This window comes from Henckelia pumila, chromosome 2 (genome assembly GCF_033568475.1).
Source record: "Henckelia pumila isolate YLH828 chromosome 2, ASM3356847v2, whole genome shotgun sequence".
NCBI classification, from domain to species: domain Eukaryota; kingdom Viridiplantae; phylum Streptophyta; class Magnoliopsida; order Lamiales; family Gesneriaceae; genus Henckelia; species Henckelia pumila.
The window spans coordinates 85,200,375-85,216,899 of NC_133121.1; the positions used below are offsets into that span (position 1 = coordinate 85,200,375).

At 36.7% G+C, this 16,525-nt stretch overlaps 1 protein-coding gene and 1 non-coding gene across 2 annotated transcripts; one reads left to right on the plus strand and one right to left on the minus strand.

Annotated features, from left to right (window-relative positions):
• Positions 1-1,661: 1,661 nt before the first annotated feature.
• LOC140877834 (uncharacterized) lies at positions 1,662-2,120 on the minus strand. Its single transcript, XM_073281419.1, has one exon. It carries the CDS (start codon positions 2,118-2,120, stop codon positions 1,662-1,664), a length of 459 nt encoding a protein of 152 aa, XP_073137520.1.
• Positions 2,121-3,153: 1,033 nt separating this feature from the next.
• Positions 3,154-3,260, plus strand: LOC140885858 (small nucleolar RNA R71). Its single transcript, XR_012151272.1, has one exon. It is a non-coding gene; the product is annotated as a small nucleolar RNA R71 (small nucleolar RNA).
• Positions 3,261-16,525: the final 13,265 nt, after the last annotated feature.

Below are 16,525 nucleotides of genomic sequence, written 5' to 3' on the forward strand. Positions count from 1 at the left end.
ACAAATTTCCATATTCTCGCTGTAGCGTAGAATCGCTAGTCTTCAGACAGAATCTCTTCATTCTTGCACATTGCGCTTCCAATTTGAGCAAGCAGCGCATAATTACTTAAATCAGAAGCATAATCGCTCTTGCTTTGTCAATCATGCGCAGCAGCACTTCTCCTAGCGCAGAATAACTTGCTCAAAATCCAAAATTTTCCATTTTTCCTCGTTTTCCATCAACTTTTGTATTTTCCTGCATAGCACATAAACAACAACAAAAACTCATAATTCAGCTCAAAACAACGCAAATTTCAATTTAAATCATGAACAAATTAAGCGCATAAAAAGCACATATCAACACACATCATCAAAAATAAAATATGAATATTTTTCTAATAAATTACATAAAAACTTAGTAATTTAAGAAATATCTCTAATAAAACGACAATAAAACCATGCCTTTAGATGATACTTTATGCTCGATCAACCTCAAGACCATTAGATGACACTTTATGCTCAAGTACAATGCCTTCTTGAACCATAAAGTGACTTTTTTCCCAAATAAGCACTAAATTCTTTTCTTGGTAGCGCTACAAAACAAGGGTCAGATTGTGCAAACAATGATCAAAAGAAGACACAAACACAAAAAAATTATCCATAAAAATTTCTGTGACTTCTTCCACCATGTCCAAAAAAATTGTTGTCATGCATCGCTGAAAAGTAGCCGGTGCATTACACAAATCAAAAGTCATTCTCCTAAAAACATATGTACCATAGGGACTGGTAAAAGTTTTTTTCTCTTGATCCTCTGGCGCTATAGCAATTTTATTATATCAAGAATAACCATCTAAAAAGCAATAATGTTGGTAACCAGCCAATCTATCAAGCATTTGATTAATAAAAGGAAAAGGAAAATGATTTTTTTAGTAGCCTTTTTCAACCTTCTATAATCAATCCAGAATTTCCAACCAGTGATAGTACGAGTCGAGATCAACTTGTTTTTCTCATTTTTCACCACAGTCATACCTCTTTTTTTCGGCACAACCTGTATTGGCAAAACCCCGGAACTGTCAGAAATATCATAAATAATACCAGCATTCAACAATTTCAAAACCTCGACTTTTACAACTTCTTTTATAGCAGGATTTAACCTCCTTTGATGATCAACATATGACCTATATGACTCCTCCATTAAAATTTTATGCATGGAAATATTGGGGCTAATTCCCTTAATATCATAAATTGACCAACCCAAAGCAGATTTAAATTCTCTCAAAACTCTTAATAATTTGTTTTTTTCATCCAAAGTTAGAAAAGAAGAAATAATTACCAGCTAAGTCGAATTTTTGCCCAAAAATGCGTAGCATAAATTACTTGGAAATTTTTTCAATTTTGGGGTAACAACTAGTACCTCATTGATGGGCTCCGCAGGCAATTCTTCAATTTTTCCTTGTACTTTTTTCTGTAGGTAAACTTTCAAGAGAAAAAAATTGCTCTCTAAGTTCCCAATCATCACCATTAAACGGAGTTATAGAGTTAATTAAACATCTTGCCAAAGCATCCTCTAACTCCATTACTAAACCAAAATAATTCACATAAGAATCAAATAAATCAATGCGATTACAAGAATGTACCTCATCTTGGTACTTTGTGGTCTTAAAAATATTAAAAGTGACTGCTTAACCACCAACTCTTAGAGTTAATTCACCCTCCTGCACATAAATTAAAGCTCTTTTACTTGCCAAGAATGGTCTCCCCAAAATTAGAGGGAAATCTTGCTCTTCTTCCATGTCAAGCCCTACAAAATTAGCAGGAAAAATAAATTTAACTACTTTTACCAATACATCCTCCACAACTCCACGAGGATAAGTAAGAGAACGGTCAGCCAACTGCAAAGTCATAGTGGTCGGCTTAACCTCGCCAAGCTCCAAAGCCTTGAAAATAGACAAAAGCATTAAATTAATAATTTCACCTAAATAACATAATTCTTTATTAACGGTTGCACCACCAATAATACAATGAATAGTGAAACTGCTTGGATCTTTTATTTTTTGTGATAATTTCTTTTGCAAGATGGCGCTGCACTCTTCATTCAACTTCACCGTCTCAAATTCTTCGAGCTTTCTCTTTCTCGACATCACATCCTTCAAGAATATTTTATAGTGTGGCATTTGATCCAATTCATCAGTGAATATATTTATATGAATTTTATTGAAGATATCAAGGAACTTAGAAAATTGCTCATTCAACGCTTTTTCTTGAACCGTTGTGGATATGACAGAACAGCTTTTGGCACAGGCGGGTTCACATACACAACCGCATAATTACTGGAAATTTCACTATCAGATTTTTCTAATTCAATCTCTTCAACTTCATCACAACCCACTACCTTTTGGTCATCCACCCCAAATTCTTTTTCACTTCTCAAAGTGATGGCTTTACACTGCTCCCTTCGATTTACCTTAGTATTGCTAGAAAATGTCCCTCTCTTATGATTATTCAATTCATTCACCAGTTGAAAAATTTGTGATTCAATATTTTTCATAGAAGCACCAACATTGGTCAAGTGCGTCTCCATACTATCAAGCCTATTCTCATTCATTTGAAATCTTGTGGATGACTTTGAAATAAAATTACTCATCAAATCGTCCAAAGATTGTTTACCCTCACCATTTTGAGTATTGAACCCCCCCGGTGGAGGATTCAACATATTCTTATTATTTGCATATGAAAAATTCTCATGATTGCGCAAACTAGGATGATTATTGAGTAGGTGCAGGAGTACATTGATAGTTATTGAAATTTCTGTTGTTCACATACTGAGATTGCTCCACACTTTCAAATCCATCAGTAGAATTAACTGTTGTATCCAACGATGTCGTCTCAGTAGAAACTTGATTCACTTTGCTCAACGCATCCAACTGTGTAGAAATAACAGCCATTTGAGTAGTCAAAGCCGTGAATGCACCAACTTCATGAGTTCCAGCAGGTTTCGTTATAACAGATCTCTCACTCGGCCACTGATAACTATTAATAGTCATTTGATCAAGCATCTCATAAGCCTCCGCATGAAATTTAGAAAATATTGATTCTCCAGCAGCAACATCCACAGAAATCCTAGTTAGCCCATTCAAACCATTGTAAAATAATTCAAATTTTTTCCAATCGGCAAAATTACGGTTTGGGCACTTTCGTAGTAATTCTTTGTAGCGCTCCCATGATTCATACAACTGCTCAAAATCTTGATGTTTGAACGTAGTGATCTCAATTTTCAGTTGGGCATACTTGGCAGGCAGAAAACTTAGCAAGAAATTTTGAAGTTGTGACGACCCGAGTTCTAATCTCTCAATAATAAAATCATCAAATAGAATAGACAATAATCAATGTCTAAACAAAATAAATTTTTTTTTTTTAAAGAGTGAGCACCTCGCTCGATCGGTAAAAAGTTACCGATCGAGCGAGCACTTTGCTCAAACTCTCGGGTGCAACTTATGTTGGCCTCGCTCGATCCGCTGAATATCATCGATCGAGCGAGCCCAACATATTCATGGTTCTGTTCCTGATTTCAAAGCCTCGCTCGATCCGTGATATTTCATCGATCGAGCAAGAGCAGTTTCCAGAGAATAAAACCAGATTCGTTGATGTTGTCCAAACAAGTTCCTTCATGCATTTTCATCCAATATCAACTCATACAAAGCCTATTCAACTATCATAAGCCAACATGCATTCTCACATGATAAAGTTGATAGAATTGAATCATCACAAGGCCTTATAAACATAATCAAAAAGCCCACAAAGCATGCAAGAAGCAATGTTATATATTCAAGATCAAGCTAAATTATATTGTCTCAAGGATTTACATACATCTCACATCCTATAGACATCAACAAGACAACAACTAGATCAACTACAAGTCTTGGAACAAGTAGCTATAACATGCTCATGGTTTTGGACTCAACTCTAACATTGATAGCACAAGAACTCATCTAAACTCGGATCATCACACTATCTTCTCATCCCTTGTTCTTCACATTCGCTTTTGCCCGGTTCCACTCCCGCCTATTTCCATGACACATACAACAAAACAATAGCCGGATAACTCCGGTGAGAAATAGATTTCCCAGTAAAAGCAACTAAACATGCATAACAAATATATATCCAGATCATGATATAAAGAACATAACTTCAATGCATGTTTCTAAAACAAGGTTCATATCTTATCTCGTCAGTTGGGATCCCGAGAAGTAGATATCATAACTAATCCACCGACTCTCCCGATCGAGTTGGGGCTACTTATCTCACTTCTCTAGACTTTGAAGCCATTATATATGTAAATCAGACGCTAGGCTAAACAACCACCCAGGCCATACATATACAATCCCTCAAATCGTCTATTCGAACGTTTCCGTTCATTTCAAAATCAAAGAACAAGTCTTACAAGATGAATGCAATATATATCATTCAAATCACATTCACTAACATCAAGACATATTCAAAAACTCAAAGGAAAGCACATAAGAGCAATTAAGCAAACAAGTATTTGATTTAGGGGAACTCGATACAAACCATCTCGAGTTGTAATCCCAATCAAATAGTAGTCCACTTTTACCTTTCAAATGTGATGTGTAGGATGTCTTCTAACTTTTCAAAGTCTGTACAACATCAACCACCAAACCTATCTCAAAATCTGCTCAAGTTTCAACCCAAATGTCAAAGCAAAACGCTACCAACCTTGTGCTTTCTTCTTTCGGTTTCAAAGTCAAGATTATGGAGTTGAAATGCCTTGTTTATGCACTGAAATCACAGCATAACAAGCAAGGAATCATCAGCTAAAAATTCAGCAACTTCGTAGTCCAAGAACAATAGCAAATCACTTCAAATCATAAGTTCGACGGCATATCGGTATAACTCGGCGATTTCGAACACATCTATAACATTCATAACATTCATATTAGATGTTTAAGCTTCAAAACCAACATATCAGCAGGTATATAGATCGAATCATAGCTGGTAAATCATAAGAACATGATACAACAATCATTCCTCAACCCAACTTCAAGAAAACAAGTTTAGAAGCTCATCAACCACAATTTCATATCAACATCTGATCTCTGTCCATTTCGAATTATCAAACCCTGATGAACTAAGATAAAACTTACATCAAATCTAAGGTCTCATTGCGAGGATTCCAGAACATCTTTCGGAATCGAAAATGGATACCCGTAACTCAAGATATCTCAATTGGAAAATGAAGAAAAAGATTGGAGTTCTTTGAAGGTTTTGCTCTCGGTTCTTGACTCTGGAAATCTGATGAAATATTGATACTACACGTGAGTCAACTTAACAATAACAAGTGTCTTGCTCATTTTCAGAACTTTGCACTTTAGCCCCTCAAGACTTCAATAATTGCAATTCAGTCCTCAACTTCTCATTTTATTCAATTTCAATCCTAAATAATTAAGAATATTAGAATTTAAATCAAAACTCCAAATATTCCCAAATTAAATATTCTTGGATCAAAATTAAATAATTCCGGGCGTTACAATTCTCCCCCACTAAGACACGATTTCGTCCTCGAAATCTCAAGTAATATCAACAGATCATATAACAGATATCAGATAACAAAAACTAAAGGAGACTCACATCAATGAAACATCTCTGGAAATCGTTGCATCATATCTGATTTAGTCTCCCAAGTTGCTTCTTCAATACCATGACGACTCCATTGAACTTTCACAAGTAGAATAGTCTTCGTTCGAAGTTGCTTCTCTTTTCGATCAAGAATCTGAATTGGCTTTTCGAAATAACTCAAAGTCTCGTCGAGTTCAGCCTCATCAGATTGAAGCACATGAGATTCATCAGCAAGGTATTTTCGAAGCATCGATACATGAAAGACATCATGTATTCCAGATAATGATGGAGGAAGAGCTAATCGATAGGCGAGATTGCCTATTTTCTCCAGAATTTCATAAGGACCAATGTAGCGTGGAGACAATTTCCCTCGCTTGCCAAATTTGACAGTGCCTCTGAATGGAGAAATCTTCAGAAACACCATATCCCCCTGTTCAAACGACAAAGGTCGACGTCGAACATTGGCATATTTCGCTTGTCTATCTTGAGCTGTCTTCATTCTTCTCTGAATAAGCTTCACATGTTCATTCATATCACGTATCATATCAGGGCCAGTGTCAGGTACTTCAGAGATATCATCCCAGTACAGAGGAGATCGACATTTTCTTCCATATAAAGCTTCAAAAGGAGCCATTCCAATACTCGATTGATAGCTGTTGTTGTACGAGAATTCACAAAGAGATAGTGATTCTTGCCAACTAGTGCCAAAATCAAGCACTACAGCTCTCAACATGTCCTCCAATGTCTGAATAGTACGCTCAGACTGTCCGTCAGTCTGTGGATGATAAGCTGTACTCAAGTGTAACTGAGTACCCAAAGCACTCTGTAAACTGTGCCAAAAATGTGATGTAAATCGAGGATCACGATCTGATACGATGGATTTCGGCACTCCGTGCAATCTAACAACTTCTCGAACATAAATCTCTGCCATCTGGTCGTGTCTATATGTCATGCGATAAGGAATGAAACACGCTGATTTTGTCAATCTGTCAATAATCACCCAGATAACATCACAACCTCTAGAAGATCGAGGTAATCTCGTCACGAAATCCATAGAAATATGATCTCATTTCCATTCAGGCACGGATAAACTCTGTAATAAACCAGGCGGTCTCTTCCTTTCAGCCTTCACCTGCTGGCAATTAAGACATCGAGACACAAAATCGGTGATATCTGACTTCATCTGTTTCCACCAATAATGAGTCTTCAGATCATTGTACATCTTCCTACCACCAGGATGAATACTGTAACGACTACAATGCGCCTCTTTCAGTAGTTGTTGACGTACATCAGAAATATCAGGCACTACTAGGCGATTGTGAACGTAAAGAAGATCATCTCGAACCCGGTATTCAGATACATGCCCTTATCGGACTTTCTCAATTGAGTTCTGCACATTCTGATCAAGTTTCTGAGCATCTCGAATTCGCAACAACAATGCTGGTTCAACTTGAATTTGATAAAGTCGCAGAGGCTGATAATTCGTATCAAATACTAATCCAGATAGGCAACAGTTTTCAATCAAATTCAATACACCAATCGTCGATAAGGATAAAGAACATACCTTTCGACTCAATGCATCTGCTACTGCATTCGATTTCCCCGGATAGTACTTAATCTCACAATCAAAGTCTTTGAGCAAATCAAGCCATCGTCGCTGTCTCATATTCAATTCTGACTGAGAAAACAGATATTTCAGACTCTTGTGATCAGAATAGATCTCAAACTGTTCCCCATACAGATAATTTCGCCAAATCTTTAAAGAAAATACAATGGCGGCCAATTCAAGATCATGAATCGGATATCTGGTTTCGTGAGGCTTCAATTGTCTCGAGGCATAAGCAATCACATGTCCTCGCTGCATCAAAACACCGCCTAAACCTTGATGAGATGCATCACAATAAACAGTGAAACCACCAGTACCTGAAGGAATCGTCAAGACTGGTGCACTGGTCAGTCATTTCTTCAACTCAAGAAAACTGGATTCACAAGCTTCAGACCAGATGAATGGAGCATTTTTCTGAGTCAACTGAGTAATCGGCTTCGCAATACTAGAAAAATCTTTAATGAATCGACGATAATACCCAGCCAAACCCATGAAACTACGTATCTCAGGAACAGATGTTGGTCTCGACCAACTGATCACTGCCTCTACTTTTCTTGGATCAACAGAAATACCATTTCCAGATATGATATGTCCAAGAAAGACAACCTGTTTTAGCCAAAACTCACATTTCGACAGTTTAGCATACAGTTTCTCGGCTCTTAAAGTCTTCAATACTGTTCTCAGATGTTCAGAATGATCAATCAAATTCTTCGAATATATCAGAATATCATCAATAAAAATAATCACGAAGTCATCGAGATATTTCTGAAATACACGGTTCATCAAAGCCATGAATACAGCTGGAGCATTTGTCAAACCAAACGGCATAACTATAAACTTATAATGGCCATACCTGGTTCTAAACGCAGTCTTAGGAATATCAGAATCCCTAACTCTCAGCTGATGGTATCCAGATCCCAGATCGATCTTGGAATACACTGAAGAACCTTGAAACTGGTCAAATAAATCATCAATACGAGGCAAAGGGTATTTGTTCTTTACTGTTGCCTTGTTCAGTTGCCGGTAGTCAATGCACAATCTCATTGAACCGTCTTTCTTTCTAGCAAATAGTACTGGAGCTCCCCAAGGAGAAACACTTGGTCGAATGTATCCCTTGGCCAGTAAATCTTCTAACTGTTCTTTCAACTCTTTCAGTTCAACTGGTGCCATTCGATAAGGTGCTTTCAAAATCGGTGCAGTTCCTGGCATCAGCTCAATATTGAAATCAATCTCACGATACGGAGGTAATCCTGGAATCTCATCAGGAAAAACGTCCGCAAATTCACTAACCACTGGCAAATCAGCCAGGTTCGGGCTAGCTTTCAAAATATCAACTGCATATACAAGAAATCCCTCCGCTCCTTTCTGCAAAAGTCGGGTCATAGCTAATACAGAAATAAGAGGAATCTTAGCACGTGAACCCTTACCATAGAATTTCCATTCTTCAGCCATCTCAGGTCTGAATCTCACTATCTTTTGGAAATAGTCTACGGTAGCTCTGTACTTATTTAGCATATTAATCCCAATAATACAGTCAAAATCAGACATACCAAGTACAAAACAATCTATCTCAATCTCATTACCATCATACTGTAGTACACAATTCTTAACTGTTTGAATCGATATAAGACCCCTCCCCAAAGGAGAAGAAACAGATACTACAACAGGTAATGTTTCAACAGGCAAATAATGCAATAAAACAAATTGGGCAGAGATAAACGTATGGGATGCACCTGTATCTATCAATACATATGCAGGATAACCATAAAGAGAACAGTTACCTGCAATCACATCGTCTGGTGCTCCCTGTGCCTGTTCCTCCGTCAATGCAAAGACATGAGCCTACTGTCTTTGAGGCTGACTGCCTGTCTGACTTCCTCCTGGCCTTGATTGTTGCTGTGGAGGTGACGGTTGAAAGGAATGGACAGAAGAGGCTTGTCTTGCGGGTTGAGCCACTGATCGTAATGACTCTGCACCTCGTGCCTGTCCAGAACCTCTCTAAGGACATACCTGGCAAAATGGCCAGTCTGATGGCATATATGGCACCTCCCAGATATCCCTCGACACTGATCGGTTGGATGTCCTCCACCACAACTGTTACAAAACACTCCCGACTTTGGTTTCATGCCACTGGAACTCGAAGAACTGCTCCCAGACTTCTTAAACTGTTTTCCTCGAGCTTGCAAATATCCTTTCTTACCACTGCTGCTGCCACCACTTTCAAATCGAGAAGACTGTTGCAGAGTTGGAGCTGAAGGTTGTGACTTTCTCGATGGCTGAGCAACATACAAAGCTCCTCGCTGCTGTATTAAGCCAGCTTCCGCTCCTTTGGCACTGTTCAAGGCATCAGCAAAATTATTCGGTCGCCTTGTGTTTACCAGTGTAAAAACATCAAGATTCAGTCCATTAATGAACTGATCAGCCATAGCCTCGTCACTATCTGCAACATGTGGAGCAAAACGTAGCAATGTCGTGAATTTTGCAACATAGTCTTCAATATTTAAATTTCCCTGCCTCAGATTAGCAAATTCGGCACCCTTGTCTTTGCGATAAGACACTGGGAAGAAGCGTTGGTAAAACTCAGTTTTGAAGACATTCCAGGTCAGAATAGTTCCTTTACGCTCCAGAGATTTCTTTGTTGTGAACCACCAGCTTTTTGCAACTTCATGCAACTGATGACCAATAAGTCTGACTCTCCGCTCATCACCGTAATCAAATGAATCAACATCAAGCCATCCTTCACATTCAACTGCATTCTCGGTACCTTTCAGGGTTGGCGGCTTGAAGGATTGAAATCTTTTCAGTAGGGTTTCCATTGGAGTAGCAGTCATATCAGTCATGTCTCTCGAAGTACTTTCCTGTTCATTGCTCGGAACTGCAGTAGCTTGTGGCACTATCGGTGTTACCACTGTCGGTGGAGTATGAACTGTCTATTCTGGCACAAGAGTAGGGACCTGAGGTCTAAGAGGAGGTCGTCCTGGTCTTCGAGACATATCTGATTATCAAAATGGTTAGGATACCAAATCATCAATTCTATCTCAGTCCTCCTCTGATCATCTTACCTCTGATCAAGACTCGGTTCTGATTCAATCTTAAATAAATAAATAATCACAGTCTTCAGATAAAACATGCTTCCAATCAATTCAGATAATCAGGTAGCATGTCATAAATCATCAGAATACATGCCTCTATCGGTTCAGATATTCCAGTAAGCATGCATCTTAATCATCGTAAATCATACTTTCAAATAAAATAAATACAACATCTTGTAATAAATACTTGAAAGTAAATCATGCTAGCATTTACAACATGTAATTCAATCATGTAAATAATCATAGCATAATCCAAAAATCAGTAAGGCAGAAGACTCGATCTACCCCACTCACAATCTATCTAAGTCCAGAATTTTATTGCTCTGATACCACCTGTTGTGACGACCCGAGTTCTAATCTCTCAATAATCAAATCATCAAATAGAATAGACAATAATCAATGTCTAAACAAAATAAAAATTTTTTTTTTTAAAGAGTGAGCACCTCGCTCGATCGGTAAAAAGTTACCGATCGAGCGAGCACTTTGCTCAAACTCTCGGGTGCAACTTATGTTGGCCTCGCTCGATCCGCAGAATATCACCGATCGAGCGAGCCCAACATATTCATGGTTCTGTTCCTGATTTCAAAGCCTCGCTTGATCCGTGATATTTCACCGATCGAGCGAGAGCAGTTTCCAGAGAATAAAACCAGAAACGTTGTTGCTGTCCAAAAAAGTTCCTTCATGCATTTTCATCCAATATCAACTCATACAAAGCCTATTAAACTATCATAAGCCAACATGCATTCTCACATGATAAAGTTGATAGAATTGAATCATCACAAGGCCTTATAAACATAATCAAAAAGCCCACAAAGCATGCAAGAAGCAATGTTATATATTCAAGATCAAGCTACATTATATTGTCTCAAGGATTTACATACATCTCATATCCTATAGACATCAACAAGACAACAACTAGATCAACTACAAGTCTTGGAACAAGTAGCTATAACATGCTCATGGTTTTGGACTCAACTCTAATATTGACAGAACAAGAACTCATCTAAACTCGGATCATCACACTATCTTCTCATCCCTTGTTCTTCACATTCGCTTTTGCCAGGTTCCACTCCCACCTATTGCCATGACACATACAACAAAACAATAGCCGGATAACTCCGGTGAGAAATAGATTTCCCAGTAAAAGCAACTAAACATGCATAACAAATATATATCCAGATCATGATATAAAGAACATAACTTCAATGCATGTTTTTTTAAAACAAGGTTCATCTCTTATCTCGTCGATTGGGATCTCGAGAAGTAGATATCATAACTAATCCACCGACTCTCCCGATCGAGGTGGGGCTACTTATCTCACTTCTCTAGACTTTGAAGCCATTATATATGTAAATCAGACGCTAGGCTAAACAACCACCCAGGCATACATATACAATCCCTCAAATCGTCTATTCGAACGTTTCCGTTCATTTAGAAATCAAAGAACAAGTCTTACAAGATGAATGCAATATATATCATTCAAATCACATTCATTAACATCAAGACTTATTCAACAACTCAAAGGAAAGCACATAAGAGCAATTAAGCAAACAAGTATGTGATTTAGGGGAACTCGATACAAACCATCTCGAGTTGTAATCCCAATCAAATAGTAGTCCACTTTTACCTTTCAAATGTGATGTGTAGGATGTCTTCTAACTTGTCAAAGTCTGTACAACATCAACCACCAAACCTATCTCAAAATCTGCTCAAGTTTCAACCCAAATGTCAAATCAAAACGCTACCAACCTTGTGCTTTCTTCTTTCGGTTTCAAAGTCAAGATTATGGAGTTGAAATGCCCTGTTTATGCACTGAAATAACAGCATAACAAGCAAGGAATCATCAGCTAAAAATTCAGAAACTTCGTAGTCCAAGAACAATAGCAAATCACTTCAAATCATAAGTTCGACGGCATATCGGTATAACTCGGCGATTCCGAACACATCTATAACATTCCTAACATTGATATCAGATGTTTAAGCTTCAAAACCAACATATTAGCAGGTATATAGATCGAATCAGAGCTGGTAAATCATAAGAACATGATACAACAATCATTCCTCAACCCAACTTCAAGAAAACAAGTTTAGAAGCTCATCAACCACAATTTCATATCAACATCTGATATCTGTCCATTTCGAATTCTCAAACCCTGATAAACTAAGATAAAACTTACATCAAATCGAAGGTCTTGTTGCGAGGATTCCAGAACATCTTTCGGAATCAAAAACGGATACCCGTAACTCAAGATATCTCAATTGGAAAATGAAGAAAAAGCTTGGAGTTCTTTGAAGGTTTTTCTCTCGGTTCTTGACTCTGGAAATCTGATGAAATATTGATACTACACGTGAGTCAACTTAACAATAACAAGTGTCTTGCTCATTTTCAGAACTTTGCACTTTAGCCCCTCAAGACTTCAATAATTGCAATTCAGTCCTCAACTTCTCATTTTATTCAATTTCAATCCTAAATAATTTAAGAATATTAGAATTTAAATCAAAACTCCAAATATTCCCAAATTAAATATTCTTGGATCAAAATTAAATAATTTCGGGCGTTACAGAAGTCATGTCAATTCATCTCGTAATACTTTCCAATGTCAATAACTGTAACCAACTACGAGCATTGTCCCTAAGAAAAACGGGAAGAGTCGTAGTCTGATGGTGTCTTCAATAACACCATGAATTTTTACAATGTCAGCAATCTCCAGAAAAGTGCACAGAAGTAAATTTGGAGCTTCAGTAGCTGCACCCCTAAACTAATTCTGCCACACCATAGTAATCAATGTCGGCTTCTACTCAAAATTATTAGCACTGATATTTTGCCGAGCAGTTCGAGAAATAATTATTGTTGATCACCAGTTTAAAGTTAAAACGACCCAAAACTACTACTGAATTTTTTTTAATTAAATATACTTTATAGTTTAATTTATTTATGTACTACAAAATAATAATACTACTATATATATATATATATATATATATCATACTTCAAATAATTTTACATAACTTAATATACACTATATAAATATCTTACATAAAATCTATTTACCAAATCATGTTAAAATCTCATGCACAAAAATTCCATAACTAAATAATTAAATAATATTTCTTCAATAAATCCATGCAACTTGAAAATAAATACATAAATCTAAAATCCATGCATACGTAAAATATCTCATCCCATGCAAAATAATAAAATATTATTCATGTGCGTAAGCTAAAAATGTTTAATCAAACATCGACATCATAAATTGAGCTATGGTCACGGGTACTATCTGCCTGGATATTCATACCCCCTCGCCGCCAGTCGGGATCACATTCTTGTCATTATTTTCAGGCTCACCTGCACCATTTAAATCATATCCTTATGTAACAACATGAAACCACACACAAACATATATCATATAAAATACGTGAATATACTTATACGTGCATGATCTTAAAAAAATATGTATATAAACATGTATCGCTTAAACATAAATATTATCATCATACTTTTTCATAAACATATATTTAATGCATCTCATATAATGGCATGTCATAAATTCTTAAATCTCAACAGGTCGTATCCATGTCGTTGGCCTCATACTTAACGATTGATCAATCACAAAAACCAACGTACGTGGCAGTGGGATCTCCACCTCTTATGTCACTTCATCAGCCCTCTCAACTGGATCCATAAGCTCATAATAACATAAAAATTAACAGGAAGGTCATCGGGTTCAAGTATCCCGTCCTCCAACCACATCACTTTCTACCTTCACTTCAACTTCCATAAAATTTTATTTTTCTTAACATTCCTTTAAAATTAACATAAAAATTCTTACATGATGCATGACCTTAAAAATCATCATTATTTCTTTATTTCATGAAAATTTGCGTATTTTTATTATATATATAAGTATTATTTTTAAGAAAATAAATTAAATATATATTTACGGACCTTTTATTTTTTTCCATGGACTTGTTCGAGCTCCTGACCACTTAAATTGAATTCCTAGACTAGCCCAATAAGCATTTAGCCCAATAAGACTTGGCCCATTAATTCTCATGGACCCCAGGCTCATGAAAAACTAATGTGCTCACTTAAAACATTATTTAAGTTCATTTAATTTACTTAACTCAAAATTAATTTAATAATTATTAATTAGCCCATTAACGCTTAATCCGACCCATTAACCTAAAAATTAGTTCATTTAATTACTAAACCCGATACAACTTGGACCAATAATTCGCATGGATCACACGGCCCATGGAATATTAGTGTTCTCTCTTCATTAATTAATTATGCCCATACTTAAAATTAAATTATTCTAATTAATTAATTGAACCAAGCCCAAACCCATTAATTATTAACTTAAACTCTTAATTAATTTAAAATAAAAATACTCGAGCCCAACTAATATAACCCAAACCCAAACCAGGACCCAAACTACCTTGACCCATTATAATTTAGACCCAACCCGGATCAAAAAACCCAAGCCCGGCCCGCTTGAACACAAGACACAACTCTAGCCTTCCCCTCCCTAAGCCCAACTCGCGGTAGCCCTGAGCAGTTGCAGAAAATCGGTTTGTGCCACCTGCTCCAACCGCCTTTAGCTGTGAAACTACCTTCCATACTTAGCCAACATACAGGCAGTCATAACCCAACAAATTTTACCTTAAACCGAGCCCTGTAGAAGGAGAACGAACCAAAAAAAATAGAGCCCCTTTGCTGCTGTGCGCGCAGAACGCGACCGCTGACTTCAGGCCGTTCAACCGCCAACCTCCGGCCACAACCAGCCGTAATACAAGGACCTTCCCCTAGGTCTTGGGGTTATAACCCAATTGGAATAAGCCTTAAATTCGTTCCGTGGACTGAGAACTAGCCCTCGCACGCAGACCACTCAATTTGCGTCTAAACCCACGTCCAGCATGAACCTAGCCCAAACCAATGATTAAAGCCACTAAAGCATCATCCAACCATGACCCTATGGACCTATATCAACTCTCAACCCGTTGGTCTGAAAGCTAGAACACATGCTGAAATCAGAATAATATGACTTAAATGGTTTTCAAGAAGGGATTTGAACATGCCTTTGCGATTTATTCGCTCGAAACTACAAAATCATCGCGCTGATCGCCTTCCGGGATGAACGAGGCTCCGACTCTTCGAGATTCCTTAAAATTCACGTGAAAGTGTGTGTATGGAGGCTGGAAATCTGATGAGAGGTGGCTAGATGAGAGGAACGTGAGGTAGGGGAAAGAATGAGGCTAAAATCTTGTATATATTTGTGTATAACATGGGCTGGGTTTAATTAAATTAATAAACAAAGGTAAAACACTATTAAGCCCACTCAATAATCTGATAAATCTATAATTTTTAAAATATAGGCTTGTGCGCTTTTTAAAGTATTTTAAAAGACCTTAAAATAACTTATTTTTGTGAAAATTGGACTTCTATACATATAATATATATATATATATATAAATACTATTATTTTCTAAAATAAAATCTTAAAATACTAATTTATAACTCTTACAAATTCTAGTCATAAATTTTTGGATGAAAACTTTTATCACGTTAATCACGGTCCCGTCTACGTGATCGCAAAATAATCTATCTCCAATAAATTCGTAAATCTCATAATAACGGGTTAAATGTTATACTAAATTTAAAAATGCAAATAAATCACATAATACACATAATATCACATAAAATAATTTAACCCCTTATTCTTAATTTTTAAATTCATTAAATCCCCCTAGTTATGCATGAGGGTTTATGTAGCGAATTTTCGGGAGTTACAAAGGTGATATCTGATTGGCACCAGACAGTGATTTTGACCTCTTTCTCTCCTTCATCCATTTGTTTCAACTCTTCTCTTCTATCTTTTATCAAGGCTTTCGCAGTTTTGTCAATTTTCGGATCAAAGAGCAGTGAGTCGTAACTTTGGCTTTTTCGCATAAACTGCATAAACAAAGGAGAAAAATTTAAAATTAGAACCAATAAAATAAAATAAATTATCTAAATAAAAATTAAGACTAATTAGCACAATTTAATATAAATAAATTAAATTCATTCCCCGACAACGACGCGAAAAACTTGTTGCGTAATTTTTGCTCGCAAGTGTACGATGTCAAGTTTTAATGCAGAAAATGAGTTCGAGTCGATCCCACGAAGAATGAATAAAATGATATTATATTAAATATTTGCAACTAATAAATTCTT

Excerpts from the sequence above, each read along its gene's own strand:
- LOC140877834 (XM_073281419.1), bottom strand. The coding sequence starts at position 2,120 with ATGTCGAGAAAGAGAAAGCTCGAAGAATTTGAGACGGTGAAGTTGAAT.